The sequence below is a fragment of the Lepisosteus oculatus genome, chromosome 8 (genome assembly GCF_040954835.1).
Source record: "Lepisosteus oculatus isolate fLepOcu1 chromosome 8, fLepOcu1.hap2, whole genome shotgun sequence".
Lineage (NCBI taxonomy): Eukaryota > Metazoa > Chordata > Actinopteri > Semionotiformes > Lepisosteidae > Lepisosteus > Lepisosteus oculatus.
This window is the reverse complement of record NC_090703.1, coordinates 40,835,904-40,852,854: the sequence shown is the minus strand read 5'-3', so window position 1 is coordinate 40,852,854 and position 16,951 is coordinate 40,835,904. Positions and strand designations below refer to the sequence as shown.

At 42.7% G+C, this 16,951-nt stretch overlaps 1 protein-coding gene across 3 annotated transcripts in view; it reads left to right on the top strand.

Moving 5' to 3' along the window:
• si:ch73-211e3.1 (mastermind-like domain-containing protein 1) overlaps positions 1-16,951 on the top strand; it is a 124,164-nt gene that overhangs the window by 65,776 nt on the left and 41,437 nt on the right. For all 3 annotated transcript variants that reach the window (XM_015351431.2, XM_015351430.2, XM_015351432.2), the window contains exon 2: positions 5,866-7,524. In XM_015351431.2, the coding sequence (XP_015206917.2) occupies positions 5,866-7,524 (1,659 nt within the window). The remainder of the gene's footprint in view (positions 1-5,865; positions 7,525-16,951) is intronic.

Genomic DNA, 16,951 nt, shown 5'->3' with positions numbered 1-16,951 from the left:
TTCTCGGAAACCTTGTTCATTTAGAGCAGTAGGAACACAGAATGACGGAAAACAATGAAATCATCCTGACAAATCTATCGGCCATCTTCCAGTGAGGAAACCATTGACGTATCAAAGCTGGTGATCCTTGTGTGGCAGCAGTATCGCGTTCTCTCTGATCTCTCCTCGGACCGGGCGAGAGTGTACAACTCTGATTGTGCTTAAGAGTGTCCCAGGCTACTGAGGCCGGATGTTAGCCCTGTGCGTAGGTCTCTGTGGCCCTGGGGAAGAATTGCTCTCTCTGCGCTCCATGGCACATCAGTGGCCGACAAGCCGGCTCCATTGGGTTTGCCGTCTGTGTCACATGTCTCAACAGTGGGGGAGGGGCTTTTGTTGGTGGCCAGCAGGGGGGGAAAAAGCAAATTAGGTTGTGCAGTTTGGGCTAACTGAATGTGATCCAGAACAGTATGAAGTACAACCAGACACACACCCTTCAGAGGCAGCTGTACGACAACTGCGAAGGAGGCGCAGCTTTCGAAGAGAGATGTCAAAAAGCTTGTATGAGATTAAGGAAGACAGACTCAAAAGCCTTTTACTGCCAACGTCAACATCGCAGGCTATTAGAAAAGTGGATATAACATTCAAAATGGCCAAGAGCCACTCTCTCACGTTTAATGAAACTAAACAGATTTTTAATCTGTACAGACTTTTTTTTAAAGAACACTGCTTTGCCCTACACCTCTGTACAGTAGTGGTGGGAAAGGAAAGCGATTGGCTGTCATTGTGAAGAGTTAGTAAATCAAAGCCTGTGGAGAATCTAAATGGGGGAAATGCGGCACAGCACACATACATGGTGTTACTTCTGCCCTTAAAAAAAAGGCTACTCTTTGGTAAACCACCAGGCAGGCGACTGCCCCCACACCACAGCCACCAGAGCCCAGCTGCCTGCGCCGGCTGTACTCCTCTCAGGATAGAGCCGCCCGGCCTGCACTACTGTTTACCTTCTCATAGCTTAATGAGGAGGTAGAGAACCAGTGTGCATTCCTCATAAAACCACTGAGGCCTGGAAAGGACAGAAACAAGGACATGTAAACTGTAAGGGAGTGGCCTTCTTAGCTGGCCTCGTGTGTGTAAATCTGTACGGTACAGGAGTATTGTGTGTGTGTGTGCCTCCGAAGACATTTTAACATGCAGAGATCCAGGGATTCAGTTAAGCCATTGTAAGATAAGATAAGATCACTTTATTAGCCTTATACAGTTTCTTGCATTAGGAATTGGTCTTTTTCGCATACCCCAGCTCGCTCTCCATGAGATACAGACACACAGACAGAGAGACGTTTGGGGTCAGAGCACAGGATCAGCCATTGTACAGCACCCCTGGAGCAGTTAGGGTTAAGGGCCTTGCTCAGGAGCCCAGCAGAGTAGGATTCCTCTGCCGGCCGTGGGATTTGAACCGGCAACCTTCCAGCCACAGGCGCAGATCCTGAGCCACAGAGCCACTGCTCTGCCCCGCCCTTTTTAAAACAGATTTGTTGCCTTAAATCTGTGTTGGAAAATCCAAATGTGATGAAAAAACGCAGAGAAGTATTGTGAACAGGAATTTGGCAATTATAGAAATAGAAAACTATTTTATTTGATAGATTCTATTGTTCATGTTAGAGGAAGCGCAGTGTAGTAGGTAGGGCTTTGGACATATGTTGGACAGGTTGTGGGTTCGAGTCTCTGCTCCAGACACTGCTGTTGTGCATTGAGTTGAGGTGCTTTACCCAAGTTGCTCTGGTCCATCCCACTGTGTAAGTGGGGGTGATCTCTGTGGTCGACTGGCATCTGATCTGGCGGAGGAGTCGCATGCTCTCCCAGTGAGTCACTGTGGCTCTGGTACGGTGCCATTAAAGGTGCCACTGTCCGGCTGCGCAGTGGCTTGGTTCGTTTCCCCTTGGCCGTTGCTCATCATGCTAGCTGCTGCAGCATTTTGTCGATGTGCATTACCTGAGGATGCAGCTTTCTCCAAGTCCAGTCACAGTGTCATGACGACACCACACATCACCACACATTGGTTACACGAAAACCCAGACTGAGAGGAGAGAGCAGCACAGGAGGGGCCTTCAGAGACACTTGAACAGACTTGGAAATACAGTATGGGAAAATGCTGCAACTGAATGACTAGGATTTTGACCTTTTCACCACTTTTTACAATGAAAAGTAGATGAAGGGCATATAAAAATAAAAGAACTATCCCAGTATCTGTCTTCTGCGAGGATTGTTAGTTTATGAAATTTACTCTCAACTCACAAATATGCTTTTGTTGTCCAAAACATCCTAAAAATGGTAAGGTTTTGACTGTGGGGTCTGCACCAGATGCCCATAAAAAGACGAGCACTTCTTTAAGCTGTTTAATGTGTGGAACAATGATGTTTATCCCCAACAGGGAAACATCTTGGATTTAAGACAGAATTCTCTGGAAAGTTCAGTTCGGCATTTGCAAGCAAGTTGGGGCATATTTCCCTTTATCCCTTCTCGCTCCCATGGTGTTTTAACACACATCCAGAGTGGCTGATGTGACAGGTTAACAGAAAATCCATCCAGGGAGACCAGTCCCTGGTGTGAGCCAAGGATCTGCAGAGGTGTAACGTCCTGTAAGCTGTCTGCGCCTCCCTGTGTCAGATTTTCACAACACCCCTGAGAACGTGTGTGAGAAAATATGCAGTCCGTGTCTACCGAGATCAAACACCAAGGGAATCAGCCATACCTAAAACAGAAACGAAAAATCTATTGTAACTTTTAACAGAGGAAGCTTCTAGATTAGGGTTCTTCAGTCCTAGCCTTCCTGAAGGGAGGACTAATGCTTGCAAGTTTTCATTCCAGCCCTCTCCTAAGTACTTTAGTCTGGTTATTATGGGCTTGAAAGAACCAATTGAAGAGCATCTCCCAGCTGTAGAGTCCTAGAAAAACTGCAGACACACCATCTCTTGAGGAGCAGGATTGGAGAACCCTGTTATAGACCATCTGAACTTCCAGTCATACATTGCCAACCTCTTCATGGCGAGTTTCCATTGGAAATATGAAGAAACGAGTTGCTGTTAAGACCCGAAGCAAGGCAATATTAGAAAATGCCTCAACTTATATGTGACAACTAGTGCACAGATGTTGAGACTGTTTTTCTATTCTTTTTTTATTCTTACCCCAAATAATTTATTTTAATTTGTTTTTGTCATACTCACCCACTTTTGGAATCACCAGTTGTGTTTTTCAGGTCTCAACTCGCAATTGCAAAACCCACAACCGCACACGGGAAAACGAAAAATCTCGTCTTTTAACATGTCATTAGCACCACAGCACCACCATGCCTCACTAATGGCACCATAGGGCTGCATAATAAATGTAACAGTCAGTTAGTACCATGAGTAGAGTTCGAACCCACTGCACCTGGATCACAAAGTACAACCTGCACTCAAGTGAGCTCTTTGACTGGTGGAGTCAGTCAGGATGCTCCCAACATTATTTTTACAGGTACATTGAATGGTACCCTCTTCACTTTGAACAGGTCTGTTTCTGCATTGAATTATTTGTAGAACCTCCTCACATACGATTGGAAATACAATATGTAACTGTGCATGTTTTTAAAGAAATATAATTTATTCATTGTGTAGTGTGTGCAAACTGGACAAGTTGGTTTTTGTACAGATTTGAAAAAAGATATAATAGCAGTTGGGCAGGAGAAAATGAATAAGATGCTCTGTGGCGCAGAAGGATTCTCATTTCCAGAAGCCACCAGTGTATTTGTTTGTGCAGATGCCTGTGTTATTATACCAAAAGCTTACAATTTCATTATCCAGCTCAGTGCTGAAATGTTAAACTACTTATAAACAGTTATTAAAGCTATTCCAAGGAGACATTTGATGTAGCATGATATTGCCGTTTATAACGTACTGTAACCTTGTTTAAGCATAAGCAGACATTTCCACCATGCAGTGTGGGCTGTGAAGTTGAGCTGTTCTCAACATGTTTTTGAACCAGGGATGCTAAGCTAGAAGTGTCGTAAGGTAGTTCGGTCAACTCAGTCACTTTCTGAGTTTCAGGATGTGCCAACTTTTAAGAAGGTTTCTGACATATGTACATAGTGTACATTTATGCAAATTGACTATTATATAATGGTAAAAAATGATTAAAGTCTAGCAAGCATAGGAAGCATTGCACAAATATTCGGAAAACCATAACTAAAAAGTAAATGCATGGAATGAACATACTGAGACCACCAGGAAAAACTCCGGAAAATACCATGAAAATGTAACCAGACCGACTTATGTCGTATCATTATATATCAGTCTATCTTGTGTTCTTCTCTCATTTCTGTGGAGAAGTGCAATAAAAACTGAGAACTGTTTCAGCCAAAAGGCTGTGGTAGTCAGAAACAAGTTACTCAGCCATGCTGCAGAAGCTGATACCTTGGCTACTTTCAAGAAATGGCAGGATAAGATCCTCAGATCAAATAGCTACATGCACCCAAACAGCCTCCTCTTGTTTGCAACCATCATGCTCATATATACTTGACCATGGAGTAGTGGAACCTATCCACAGAGAAGCTGCTGTAGTATACTGTACATCCTGGGCATAATGGCATTATAGTTAGGCTTGGTTTCATACACACTCAGGAACCAGGTGTTTTTTAACACAAGGTGCTAACTAGCCTATGCCTTCCCAGAGCTGTGACTAATGATTTAAAATAGAGCAGAAATTAAATATCCCAAGAGAGCAAGGCACTTTTTACACGGAGGAATGTACTGTAAATTATTCATGCTGTCAAGTAGTTGTTCCGTAAGAATAAAAAAGGTTTTTTGTAATGCTAAGCCCCATGGAATGTGGAGAATTTCAGCTGTTTAGAGTTCTTGTAATAACTGTCTGCCAGGCACTGGCTGTTCTCTTGCATTTCTTACAGCCTGGTTGGTCCCCCTCCAGCTTTTCCTGAGTCTGTTAACGAGATGCCTGGATGCTAACGCAGGCCCTGAACAAAGAGGAAAGTCCTCTGTCCATGTTGTTTTTCCGAATTCCTTGTACAGTATTTCAAGGAGTATAAGCTGAATTGTTTTATCTTAGGTTCAAATAGGTTATTTTTAATATCCGTTACGTCGGAAAAAGAAGTATATATTTTTTGTTTTAATAATAAAACAGACCTCTTGGCCCAGAAGTATTTTGCTTCACCGGTACTTGACTTTTTTACGGCATATCTTCTTTAGAATCTCTACATATATTGTACTTGAGAATCTCTTTTTCCATTAAGGGGGTGTTGCGATCATAACTTAGCCTTCTCTTTCACACATCCAAATTATATCCCTCCTTCTTAATTCTAGGGTTGTATCTTTTACATAGTTTTTCAGTAATTTCACAAGGCTATCTGTGAAAAATATAATTTTTCCTAATAGTCTAAACCATAATTTCCATTCAAAAATCTCTTCTGACACAATGAAAAAATAAAATCACTTTAGAAACTCTTTTCCTGTCGTGTTCTCACTGCTCTTTGAGACCGTGTATTTGTCAACTAAATTAGAAACAGCCACTGAAATAATTCACTGCAATATCAAAGGGTGTGATTGCAGAAATGTTTTTTGGTGTTGGTTTTGCTGAGTGTAATGCCGGGTCAGGTGCCTAGTTCTGACTTGTCCAAAGGATGGAGCTGTCATGAGGAATAATGACAAGCGCTGTGGTTCCTGGCCACTGCACATTGTAACAACCTTGTACTGTATGTAACATGACTGCAAGACCACACTTCCAAAGAGAGAGTCTCCCTCTCTCCTGGAAGGAATATAGTTTTGAGATTTTCCTCCATTATATCTTGGCTTCCTTTCCATTCCCTCATGCTGAATTTTTAACTGCTTTCTTCTCTTGCAGCTGCAAGGATCAGTGAAGAGGAAGTTGGCGGATGACAGCTCACCCACAGTGAACGGCCTCTCCGATGGGATGATCCCTGGGAACAGCAAGAGACCCTGCCTGGAGGATGTCACGTTGTCCATGGGTCCTGGCTCTGGGTCATACTCCTCAGGCACTGGGTTAGGTGGCCACTCAGGGCTTTTGGATGGGAATCAATTGAATGGTAACAGCATAAGCTCCCATTTCTCAGTTCCCCCCAGTGCCGACATCAAGCCCAGTCCTAGCACAGCTGGACATGGGGGTATGTTACCCCCTTTTGACCCTAATGGGAACAACCGTGCTCCCTCTGTGGAGCAGGAGCTTCAAGACATCCTGGATGAGCTGACGAAAAACCCTGATCCATCCCTTCATGAGCTGGATATTGAAAAGATCCTGGGGAACAAGAGCGATGATCAGGTGAATGTCAGCTTTATGCATCCCGACAACAACTGCACTCCCAAACGCTCTCCTCATAGGACGTCCCACTTGGAGAGTCACCTGACTAGCAAGGACTTCTCCCCAGGCTTCAGTCAGGCTCCAGTGGGGTCGCCCCAAGTCGGGCCTCCTCCTTCTGGTCCTCCCTACTCCCTGTCCCACACTGCCAAAGCCGTCCCTTCTCCCCTCTCATCTAGCAGCCAGAATCAGTCTCAGAGCCAAGCGCGTTCACCCATGTTGTCTGCAGCCCTGTCGAGCCGCCCGGGCACGAACTGGCACGAAGTGTCCCGGGCCCAGCAGCTGCAGCAGATGGCCAGCAACAAACACATCTCCACTCCACCGCAGCAGCCATCGGCCCAGACCTCCAACTGGCCAGCCATGCCGTCTTCTGGGCCCTCTCCGCCCTACCGTGAGAAACTGTCAAGTTCATCACCACACCAGCAGCCATTCAGCCCTGCCAACAGCATGCAGAGCCCCCAGAGTGCCATCATCTCCAGTATGGCTCCTGCACCTTCCACAGGTCCCTCCCCTCCCTACAGACCAGAGAAGCTCGCCAGTCCAGCCTTGGCACAGCCTCCCTTTAGCCCTCAAAATTCCCTCCTGCCCAGCATGGCACCTACAGGAGGCACTATCCAGAGCCCCCAAGCCAACCTGTTGCCCAGTATGCCCTCCTCAGGCACTCGGCCTTCTCCACCCTACAGGCCAGACAAGCTTTCCAGCCCAGCTGTCCAGCAACCCTCCTTCAGCCCTCAGAATGGTTCTGGAGCCACCATGTCAAGCCAGCTTTTTAAAGCCATAACATCCAGCCAGTCCACCAGCCTCAATATGCTAATGCAACAGCAGCAGCAGCAAAGCCAGTCGGCCCAACAGCCACCCCAACAGCAGCAGCCACCTCCGCCACAGGGGGCTCCCCCCCCACCTGGCACGATGCCGCAAGGACTCCTGACCAAGGGGGCCATGGGCCAGGATCCCTTCTCCTTCAACAACACGAAACCGCTCAGCCACTTTGACCCTGACCCTCCCCCCACGCAGAAGATGACGTCCATTCCCAGCGGGCCAGGCCAGCCGTCGCTGAGCCACTACATGTCCCAGTCGTCGAGCTCGGGAATCCCACAGGCCCCCTCTGCCAGCCACCCTCAGCTGCTCCAGCAGCAGCGCATGCAGAGGAGCCTGGAGCCCGGAGGCCTGGTGCCGCATAGCAGAACAGTGAGTACAAGCGGGGCCGACACCTTTTGATCGATTCACTTTAGGGGCCAGAACTTGGAAAGCAGACTTAGAAATGACAAATTAACAACCAATTTATTCCTTGACCGAGACAAGTAGGTGGAATTTTTCAGTTGGGCAGGTATTGTGAATGAGTAACAAAGCATCAAAAAACAGTGGCCAGTCAAGATTATGCTTTCTCCAATAAATATTTGCTTCAATAATTTCTTTAATAGGTGTTCTAGGAACAAAGCTTTTCGGTGTTGCCTGAATTTAGGAAATTCCAGGCATTTTATTCTACTGCTTTTTCTCTGGCATGACTGTGGTGTTTTTATTGAGTTCATCCCTCAAGAGTTTCTTTACCAAGTGACCAGGGGGCCTGGGGACAGCCAGTTTGTGGGTTAGATGGGACAGTGCAAAGTGCCGTTACTGTTCTGTTGTATGGTTCATAATCTACAGCTCGGCTTCAAAGCTTTCTGCTGGTACTGTGTAGCTACCAACGTCCTTTGGAAACAAAACAGGTGGCTGTCCTGTGTTGGTTAAAAGTGAAATTACAAAATGTAATTCTGAAAAAGTCAGGTTTTCCATTTGCGATGAGAAATAGCCACCTGAAGTTATCTGAGGGGACCTGCTTAATCTAGCTCTCATGTGCTGCCCTATTATGTAAAAGCAAGTCCAATACACAGTAGACTAGCGGGAGTGGTGAGAAATTGCCTTCTCAATTCAATTAAAGGAGAAGTCGAGGGAAGCCTAATTGATCAGGTCCAGAGTGGAATTTAGCCTGGGACAGTGAAGGGTCTCCAGTCACTTAAGTGGGGGGCAGGCTTTCATATACTGTTTCAGAGGGAAAAGCACCTCCTACTGGTTGACCAATACAATTTATAGTAGCAACATCATAATCCTAAGAGGGCTCCCTTTCCGGTATTGACCAGGACCACCTTTGCTAAAAGTCTGGGATCTGATGCAATTGGGATAATGCTAGTGTCATTTTAACAAAATTGCGGTTCTAGCTCCAAAGCAGATTTAATGCAGAACAAAGTGGGGTGATTTACCGAAGGTTTAGTGCCATGGCTTCAGTAGTTCTTTAGTGACAGTATGGTAATAACAGGAATTTATATAATCTACCTTCAACTAAAGTATTTATACTTCATCACATGTATATACATATTGTTTTTTTCTTGTTTGAAACAATCATTATTATAAGAAAATGATCTTCTGAAAAAGCAAACCTTCCTCAATTGGAAAGAGAGGATGTGAAGAACTTCAGTGTTACCTTGACTGTGACCTTCATGCTTCACCAACGAACCACTGTGCTTAATGCTGTGCACCATTCACTTACTGTACCTACTGAAAGTAAATGGAAAATAATGCTTCCCTAAAACAAATTTCCATTAGGGCACACTAATTTCCACACTGCACACTGTGTCTGGAGAAAAAGTCCAATACAGTATCATGGCAAAAATGTGTTTTTGTACTCTTGCCCTGTCAAGCTTTTCAGCAGTGAAGCTGCCAAGAATGCTGGGTATTTTACGAGGCAACCAAAATAAGCACCCAGAGTTACAAGAGGGTTATTTTGCAGGAGATAAACTGTCTAATTGCTTTTATCACACATTTGGTTCTGCGTCTGTGCCAGTTTTGGATCTGAACGCCCATTTTCATGCATATTCTGAACTAGGAACTCTTTAATTATTTTGCTAAAGCTTTCGGAGTTGCCAGCAAGAGGAGGGAAAGAGGGGATTGTGGGGGATGCTGCCAAACGGATGACCTCACAGCTGTCTCCCGAGTTTGAACGGTTTGATTTTGTGCGGAACAGTTAGAGAAGGAGGAAAGGGGACAGTGAAACTTGCCCACTTAGCACATTCCTATCGACTGATCTTTTTAATTAAAATTCTCTTTTGGTGATGGTTACCGATCGGTTTTGTGGCTTTCAGTCAGGTTCTGAGCAACATGGGTGCCTGCAAGCTCTGACTCGCACCCCCTCCCCTCATGAGAACTTCAGGAGTCGAAAATATTTAACTCTGGCAAAATATTTTTCTTGATTCATAGCCTAAGAATGCTGTTGTCTCCTTTTTTTTGTCTGGGGTTTTGGTATTTTTAATGACTGGGGATATGTAACTTATTGAATGAGTTTTATTTTTTCCTGGAGTTTAGACCGTAAGCTACTGTACCACGTTACTGTTCAAACCCTTTTTTTTCCTCTAATGCGGAATTTTAATAATGACACAAACCAGTGTTTAAGGTATTACTTGTTCATTGAACTATGTGTTTTCTGTTCAGCTACAGGCACAGTAATTGAGCTTTAACAAGCTCAAGTAAAGTTAAAATAGTTGCTGCTCTCTGATGTGCATTTCTATGTCATGATTTCTATAAGAACAAGTGTAATTAGAAGCAGAGCATTTATCACTTCAGTTTGTTTTAGTTTGTAACCAAATAGCTTCATTAAAGTTTCTGTGCTTTTTATGTTGGGAGTGTTTGAAAGTGTTTTTCGCACTTATTTTTCATATCATTATACAGAAAAGCCATCACTAGGACTTTAACATAAATATCTTGTGCCTTTTGTGGCATTAATACAAAATTACCAGAACATTTACTGTCCTTCTGCACAGTAACATACAGTAGACCCACACATTATTATTTTGTAAATGGTGAACCATGAACCTCTGCTCTCTTAGCTTAAACTGTAAACATAGATACATAGAAACCAATGCACAATCTGCAAAGGAGTTTAATATTTTTCTTAAATTAAAGTAGAAAAGGAATATACCAGTCAGCAGGTTCTTTGAAATACAGTATAGTCTTAAAATTACCAAGGATTTTCACCTCAAACAAGGTACTAAAATAAGTCGTTTGCATTAGACATAAAAAAGATTGATATAGTTAATGGCACAATTACTGTTCTTGTAACAGAGCCACATTCATTTGCTTTTACTTTAAATCCCGACTGTTCTGAAGGAATAGTTTTCAGGAAGCTGAGATGTACTACTGTAACAACAGAGCTAATTTTTGTTGTGTCGCAGCAGAAATTTTTCTAGCTGAATTTTGGAAGATGAATCTAGATTTTAAACACACCCAGAAACAATCAATATTGGCTATAATTTGAAGGCTGGAGACACACAGACACTGCAGTCTCAGCACCTTGTATTTTGTGTTTCCCTCTAGCACAGATGTCAGAGATACTCAGCTGCTGTTGGCCTAAGAAGTTAGCCAGTGTAATAGACGAGTATCTGTTACATACATGCTGGAGGATTGCTTAATGGTGTCCAAAGGCCACGACAATCCACATGTGCGCAAATTGCGGAGTAAGTCTCATTGAAGGCGGGGGGTTGGAGCAGGATGCAAAGAGAATGTTGGGAAATGCGATCCATGGGGCTGCACACAAAACATAGATCACTGCTGCCGCTGTATGACACTGGGGGAAAAATGACTTTTAGTTGTGAAAGTAAGTAAGAGGGGAAGCTGTTTCTCTCTGTCGGCTGCCCCAATTCCAGTGATCATCTGTAGAACAAGGCAGTGTAAATTGTCTAGTGATATAATTACATATACAGTATATGCCTATGTATGTGGATGGAGCTAGTGTGGTTATAGATAATCTGCGAATTGCCTTTGAGGGCTATTCAGAAACTCCAGTGGGCCAGTAAACCCACATCTCTGGATTGGCATGTGGCTTTGTGTATCGGGAATAGGCGGCAGTCGTTCATCATCAGCCAGCGATCGTTGCCCTCACAAAATACCCACAGCTGTTCCACAACACCTTGTTGCCCTCTCCAGCCTATCCTCTTCGTTATGCCTGGATCAAACGTTAAGGCATGTGTAGGAGATCCATCTCTTGGATTAGACCTTTTTAAAAGTCACATTGACTGTTCTTTTCTAATCCCCCAAAGTTGGATCCTTGAAATCATGCTGAAGACTGGCTCTCGATAACTTTTCAAACAACGTATTTTGTTTTTTTTTTCAGTTTTTCAAGCAATTCAAGCAATTTCAATTTGGAGTTCATCATTTAGATGAAAATGGGTAGTTATACGAAACTTAACAATTAGGGTTGTGGACTCTAGAGTGGAGGGTAAAGGGCTCAAAACCAGTTGGGTTCCTGTTGTATCCTTCTGCAAGGTATCTGTAGATAACTTCTACCATCTATACCCTGCAAAACAAATAGGCCTCCACTATCAATAAGAATAAAAAATAAAGTATCTTGTTCTTTTTTGTTCAGTCTGCATTTGTAGGTGTTTGTGTAGTTCATATATCTACACACATACCTGTACATAAAATTGAATGGTTCATTTGGAACCATGAAAGTCCCTTTGAGACTGTGACAGACTGTAACAGCCAGAGCACTTAGTGTGTTAAAAACTATCCTTTAAAACATGAAGTTCACAGAGGAGAAACTGAAGCTGAAAACTGCTGAGATTTATGGTCATCTCACCTAGACAACCTCCTCTGTTTTGTTACTAGAAGCTTGTCAGTCCCACAAACAAGCACAAGCTTTTAATTGATTGGAAAGCTGGCTTTGGATTTAGAGATTGGTGTTACATCATTCTTTAGGTTTACAATAGTTCTTTTTAAAATTAAAAACACGTTTGTTGCGGGTTTTATGGCTGTTATGCCAGACACCTAAAATATGCTAGATTTGGTGTGTGTAATTAAAAATATCATTATCTTCTTGTTAGCTGTGGAGTTACTTCCAACAGAATATTGTGATCAAAGGAATTACTACATTAACAGAGAAAGTCAAAGGCAGGCTTCTACATTTGGGCCAATGTGCCTGCTGTTTTTTCTGTTATTTCTTTATATCCCTCGTGTTTCCAATTATCGAGCACTTGTTTGTGTTGTTGGTCCCAGAATGCTCTTGCTGTCTTCGGCAGGTACGTGGTGACTGAGGTAAACTTAGTTAATTGTAGTGAGCAGGAAAAATGAAATGAATCAGCTTTTCAGTTGGTGTTGAGAGGTTCTGTTGTTATTTACTGCAGTTTATACTTTAGGTCCTGTAAAAATGCTTGAACTTTAAGTTTTTTAGGGATACTTGTGAACTGGACCCTTAATAAAAAGGTCTTGGACAGTTAAGATGTTTTCGTGTTTAAGACCTCTTCTCAAAGTTGCTACAATGGCCTTTTAAAAACCCCTTTGGGATCTATGTTATGTGGAAAGTACTGTAGTGCTCCAATGGGAATGAGAACAGGGAGGTTGCTCTCAAACTAAGAACTGATTAACTGCAGTAATCTTTGACTATTCTGACTAAGTACAGTACAGTTTCAGAAGGTGTGGTAGGAATATAGTAGCTGAATATTTCCTTCTCTACAAAGCCTAAGACACTTTGTTTTCTAAATAGATGCTGGGTTCTGTGCCTTCTTTCTGGACTCAGCAGGGATAGGGACAGAGAGTGCCAGCTTCCCTCCAAAAAAGCCACATACTCCACAAATCTGAATGCAGTTTTTAAAAAGCAAGCTAAAAATGCAATGTTTTCATTCTAGCAACTTCAGTTTTTTTTTGTATTTTTCAGTCATTCGAAATGTTAAGCAGGCATACAAGCTATGTTTGGGGAAAATGGTGCAGAAAGATACTAAACGCCTGCTTAAAAACAAGGCCCACTTTGACCTGACTCCAAAGGAAAAGGGCAGAGGAGAATACATCCACATAAAGAACTGTGTGAATCTGGGCTTGTGTTATTTTCTGACCTCTCGTGTCCAGTAACGCCAACACCATTTTGTTCCCTGACGTAACAGTCCAGACCAGTATGATTCTTGAGGCGTTTGGCTTTGTCTTATACCATTGAGGGGCAGGTTAAAAGCTCCTTGCCAAAGTCTTTGATCCTCTGTACAGCAAACAATCTCTGCTTTTTCCACAGATTTTTAATAAGTGCCATAATGAATGCAAAAGAGCCCAAAGTGAGAGCAGAATTCCAGAGAAGAAGCTTTACTACAGCATGGGGGCTGGGCAGCTGTGTGTGTGTGTTTTTCTTTTTGAAGCATTCCAATTAGTTCAGGAACTCCTTTTTTTCCAGCCCCATCCCCCCTCTCCCTTTTAAGTTTTTTTTTTATAATGGTAATAGAGTAAACAGCTTTTAAATATCTCCCAGTACTATTTGTCTAATTACCGCGGCTTTGGGGAGGAAAAAAAAGGAGAAAGGAATGACTTTGGCAAAGTTTTTTTTTTTGTCTCTCGCACGCCAGTGGAGGAGAGGGGAGATTCGGTTTCAAAGAGCAGCAGCCCTTTTCAACGCCAGAACCTGGGGCTTTGAGGGAGCCGACAGTTGTTTGAAGGGTGGCAGGAGCCTCTTTTCAGCTGATCAACCGCCTTTTGATTAAGTGAATAAAGGGATAATGAATTCTGGGATTTCAGTTTGGCTTCTTGGCGGCTCCAGGCCAGAGGGGCCTCCTTCTCCCCCTGAATAACATAATGGCGGCTTTTCTTCTTGAAACCAAGTTCGGTCTCACTCTTATAGTCAGGGTGAGGAGCAGTAGGCCTTTGAAGTTAGGCAAAATGGCTCAGAATTGGGAGGCCCGGGTCAGTTAAGATGTTTGTCATGCCCAACTCCCTCCCCCTCTTCCAGTGCTCTCTTTTCATTTAGGAGAAAAATGCTTTGGGGCTAATTGTGTTCCCTCCATTTAATTGTCAGGGCATATTTGATCTTGATTTGAGTGGGATTGTTTATTAAACACCTGTTTGTATTGTTGGCTCTTTGAATTGTAGTTTATACTCACTGCTCAGCCAATTGTGGGCAATTCTAGTTTTAATTTCCTTGCTAATTCTGCCTTGAAAAAGCAGCTTCTGCAAGGAAGGCAATTGATTGACAAGCAGGCCATCCAATAAAAAAAGCAAATATTATGTTGCAAAAGCACATAATGTGTCTACACCGTGTTGTCTTCAGGGTATAAAATGCTCAGCTGTAAAGGAAATAAAGTGTAATCAACTGGCAACTGTAAATCAAAATCAAAGCTTTTATTGAATCAGGTGAATCTGCCAGGAATAAATTTTGTACCTATAAACCTCTAACGATGCTATCCATTTAAACCATCTGACACAGGCCACAAGAAAAAGGCGGATGTGTTAGCAGTTTTAATTATGTTTATTTCTTAATTCCTAGTGTAATCACAGCTACTACATCTAGTGTAATTTGCAATAGTTCACATAAAAAGCCATTTTAAATAAGATGTCGGACATGTTTGTCTGGTTTAATTTTTCAGTTCCAGCTCTGCTGTAATTGGGAGAGAATTATGTAGTTACTATAAAATATTAATGATATTCTAGAGCAACACTTTCTCTTCTGGCATTCAGCAGCAGCTTTGCGAGAGTCTTTTTTTTTTCCAAGGGTGTTTTGGAACGAGATGTGGCAGCGTGGGTGGCTGAGGTTGTGTTTCAAGTAAACAGGAAGTACTGTAACCTGCTCATCCTCTGAATGAAACCTCGTATAACCCTGTCTCTGTGTTAGTAATACACAGAATTGCACTACCTCCCCAGTCCCTCTCTTGGCAGGAAGCAAAAAACGAACCATTGTGCAGCTGAGAACTCGGGCATGTTCGAAATGCAGAGTCACTCCTTTTTCCATGGTAATGACACAGTTTTGTACAGCCAGGTTCGTCTCTCTTCAACCTCTGTGAAAAGGAGAACAGGCAGTGAAGAAGAAGGAAAAAAAAGAAAAACCAAATAACAAAATGGGAAAGCCTAAGAAAGGCCTAAGAAAGTCAGCAAGGAACTGAAAGTGTATTTCCCAGCAGCAGTAGCAGCATTAGCAGCGCACCAGAGAGGGAGAAGAGAGAGTGTTGGTTCTTAAGAATACCGCAGGTCCCATCTTTTACGTAATGGGACAGCAGTTCCCTTGAAGGGATTTTACTAGATTTTTAAAAACCACATGAGCACAATTCCTGTACATGAGAGTTCACTGGACATAAAACCTTCCAGTGTTCATTTATCCAGCAGCCTGCACCCTTACCAATAAATTTTGAACCCTGAGTAAATGTGTGAGAGAAATACAATGAATGGAAATTCTGAAAAATCAAGGGAGATATATATATAGATAAGGTATTGTACAGTACATAATTAAGCATAGGTACTTTAGTTTAAATATATTGATGCTATAAATTGTCTAGGTAGATTGTCTGAATAAGTAATGGTGCTGTAGGTTTATGAATTATGAATAGCTAAATGAGCTACAGGAATAATTAAGTGTAGCTCTTGAGACATTAATATTTGTTATAGTCTAGGTGCATTGTATGTTTAAATAAAGGTAGATTGATATGGAGTATTTAAAACGAAGTCAGTAGCGCAAAGATAGCGTTTAATAAATAACATGTCTTGTCTGGTGCTTTTTATCAAAACAGGCTCACAGTTAATATAGTTGTTTTACCTTTAATGGCTTGTTATCACGTAATTAAAAACCAAACTTGTATACAAGTAGAAGAATAGCTTTTAGCTATGCTGGTGAGCAAACAAGCTGCAGTAAGTTGACAAAGCTTCCAGGATCCTTGAGGTCAACTACAGTACACTTGCAGGGTTCCAGCAAAATAAGATGACATCCGATCAGGACGATTCAGAGAAGATGCTTGTGAACTGAAGGAGATGGGGGAGTTTGGAGCTGCTGATAACAGTTTTTGGTGTCATCTCATTGGGTGGGTAGGCAGATTTAGAACAGCCTGATAACATATTTTGATTTAAAACAACTCTTAAATAATGAAAGTGCCTGGTATGAAAACAAAATGAGAATCCCGTGCAGTTGTCAGATGAAATTTGCAGATTGGCAAATCTTTCCTTGTTTGTTTCCCTTTCATCTGTTAACTTCTTCAACAGTTCCGCACGTTCTTAAAGAAACAGTTCAGCACAGTCATAGTTTACTAATCCAGCACAATCGGGTTAGGAATGTGAGATTTGAACCTTGACTGTCAAACACAAAGGAAATCACTCTGTTCCTCACTGAAGCTATAATTAACTTTGTATTGCCTGTCGTTTATTTGCTCAAATAGTTCAATTTGGAAGCCAAACACACACAAAACAACCAGGCAAAAAGTTAGCCAACATGATTATGGAACTTGTAAAGCCAGAGTTTGAGGGACCTTAATGGAAATAGCTTGGCTCAAACAAGCATCACATCTGTCGACTTGATTTCACCCGCTTTGTGTTTTTCTCTGTGCTAATTAATCAAATCTGCGGAGCTGCTCTGGTGTCTGTTTATGTGTTTTCGTCGAGGGGAGTGTGCGCGCTCAGAGCACTGCGGTTTCTTTTACTGCTGACAATTTCATAAACAGACAGCAAGACAAAACACCAATCAGCCTCGCAATTACCACCTCTGACACAGTGGGGCAGGCCTCTCAGACACACCGCAACACTGCTGGGGCTCTCCCAGTCTCCAGGCAGAGGCACTGCCGGCTCCGTCTGTCATTAAAATCCAGGCTAAAGACCTGCTTGTTTCCCTACTCTCGTCCTGCGCACAACCAGCACCGAC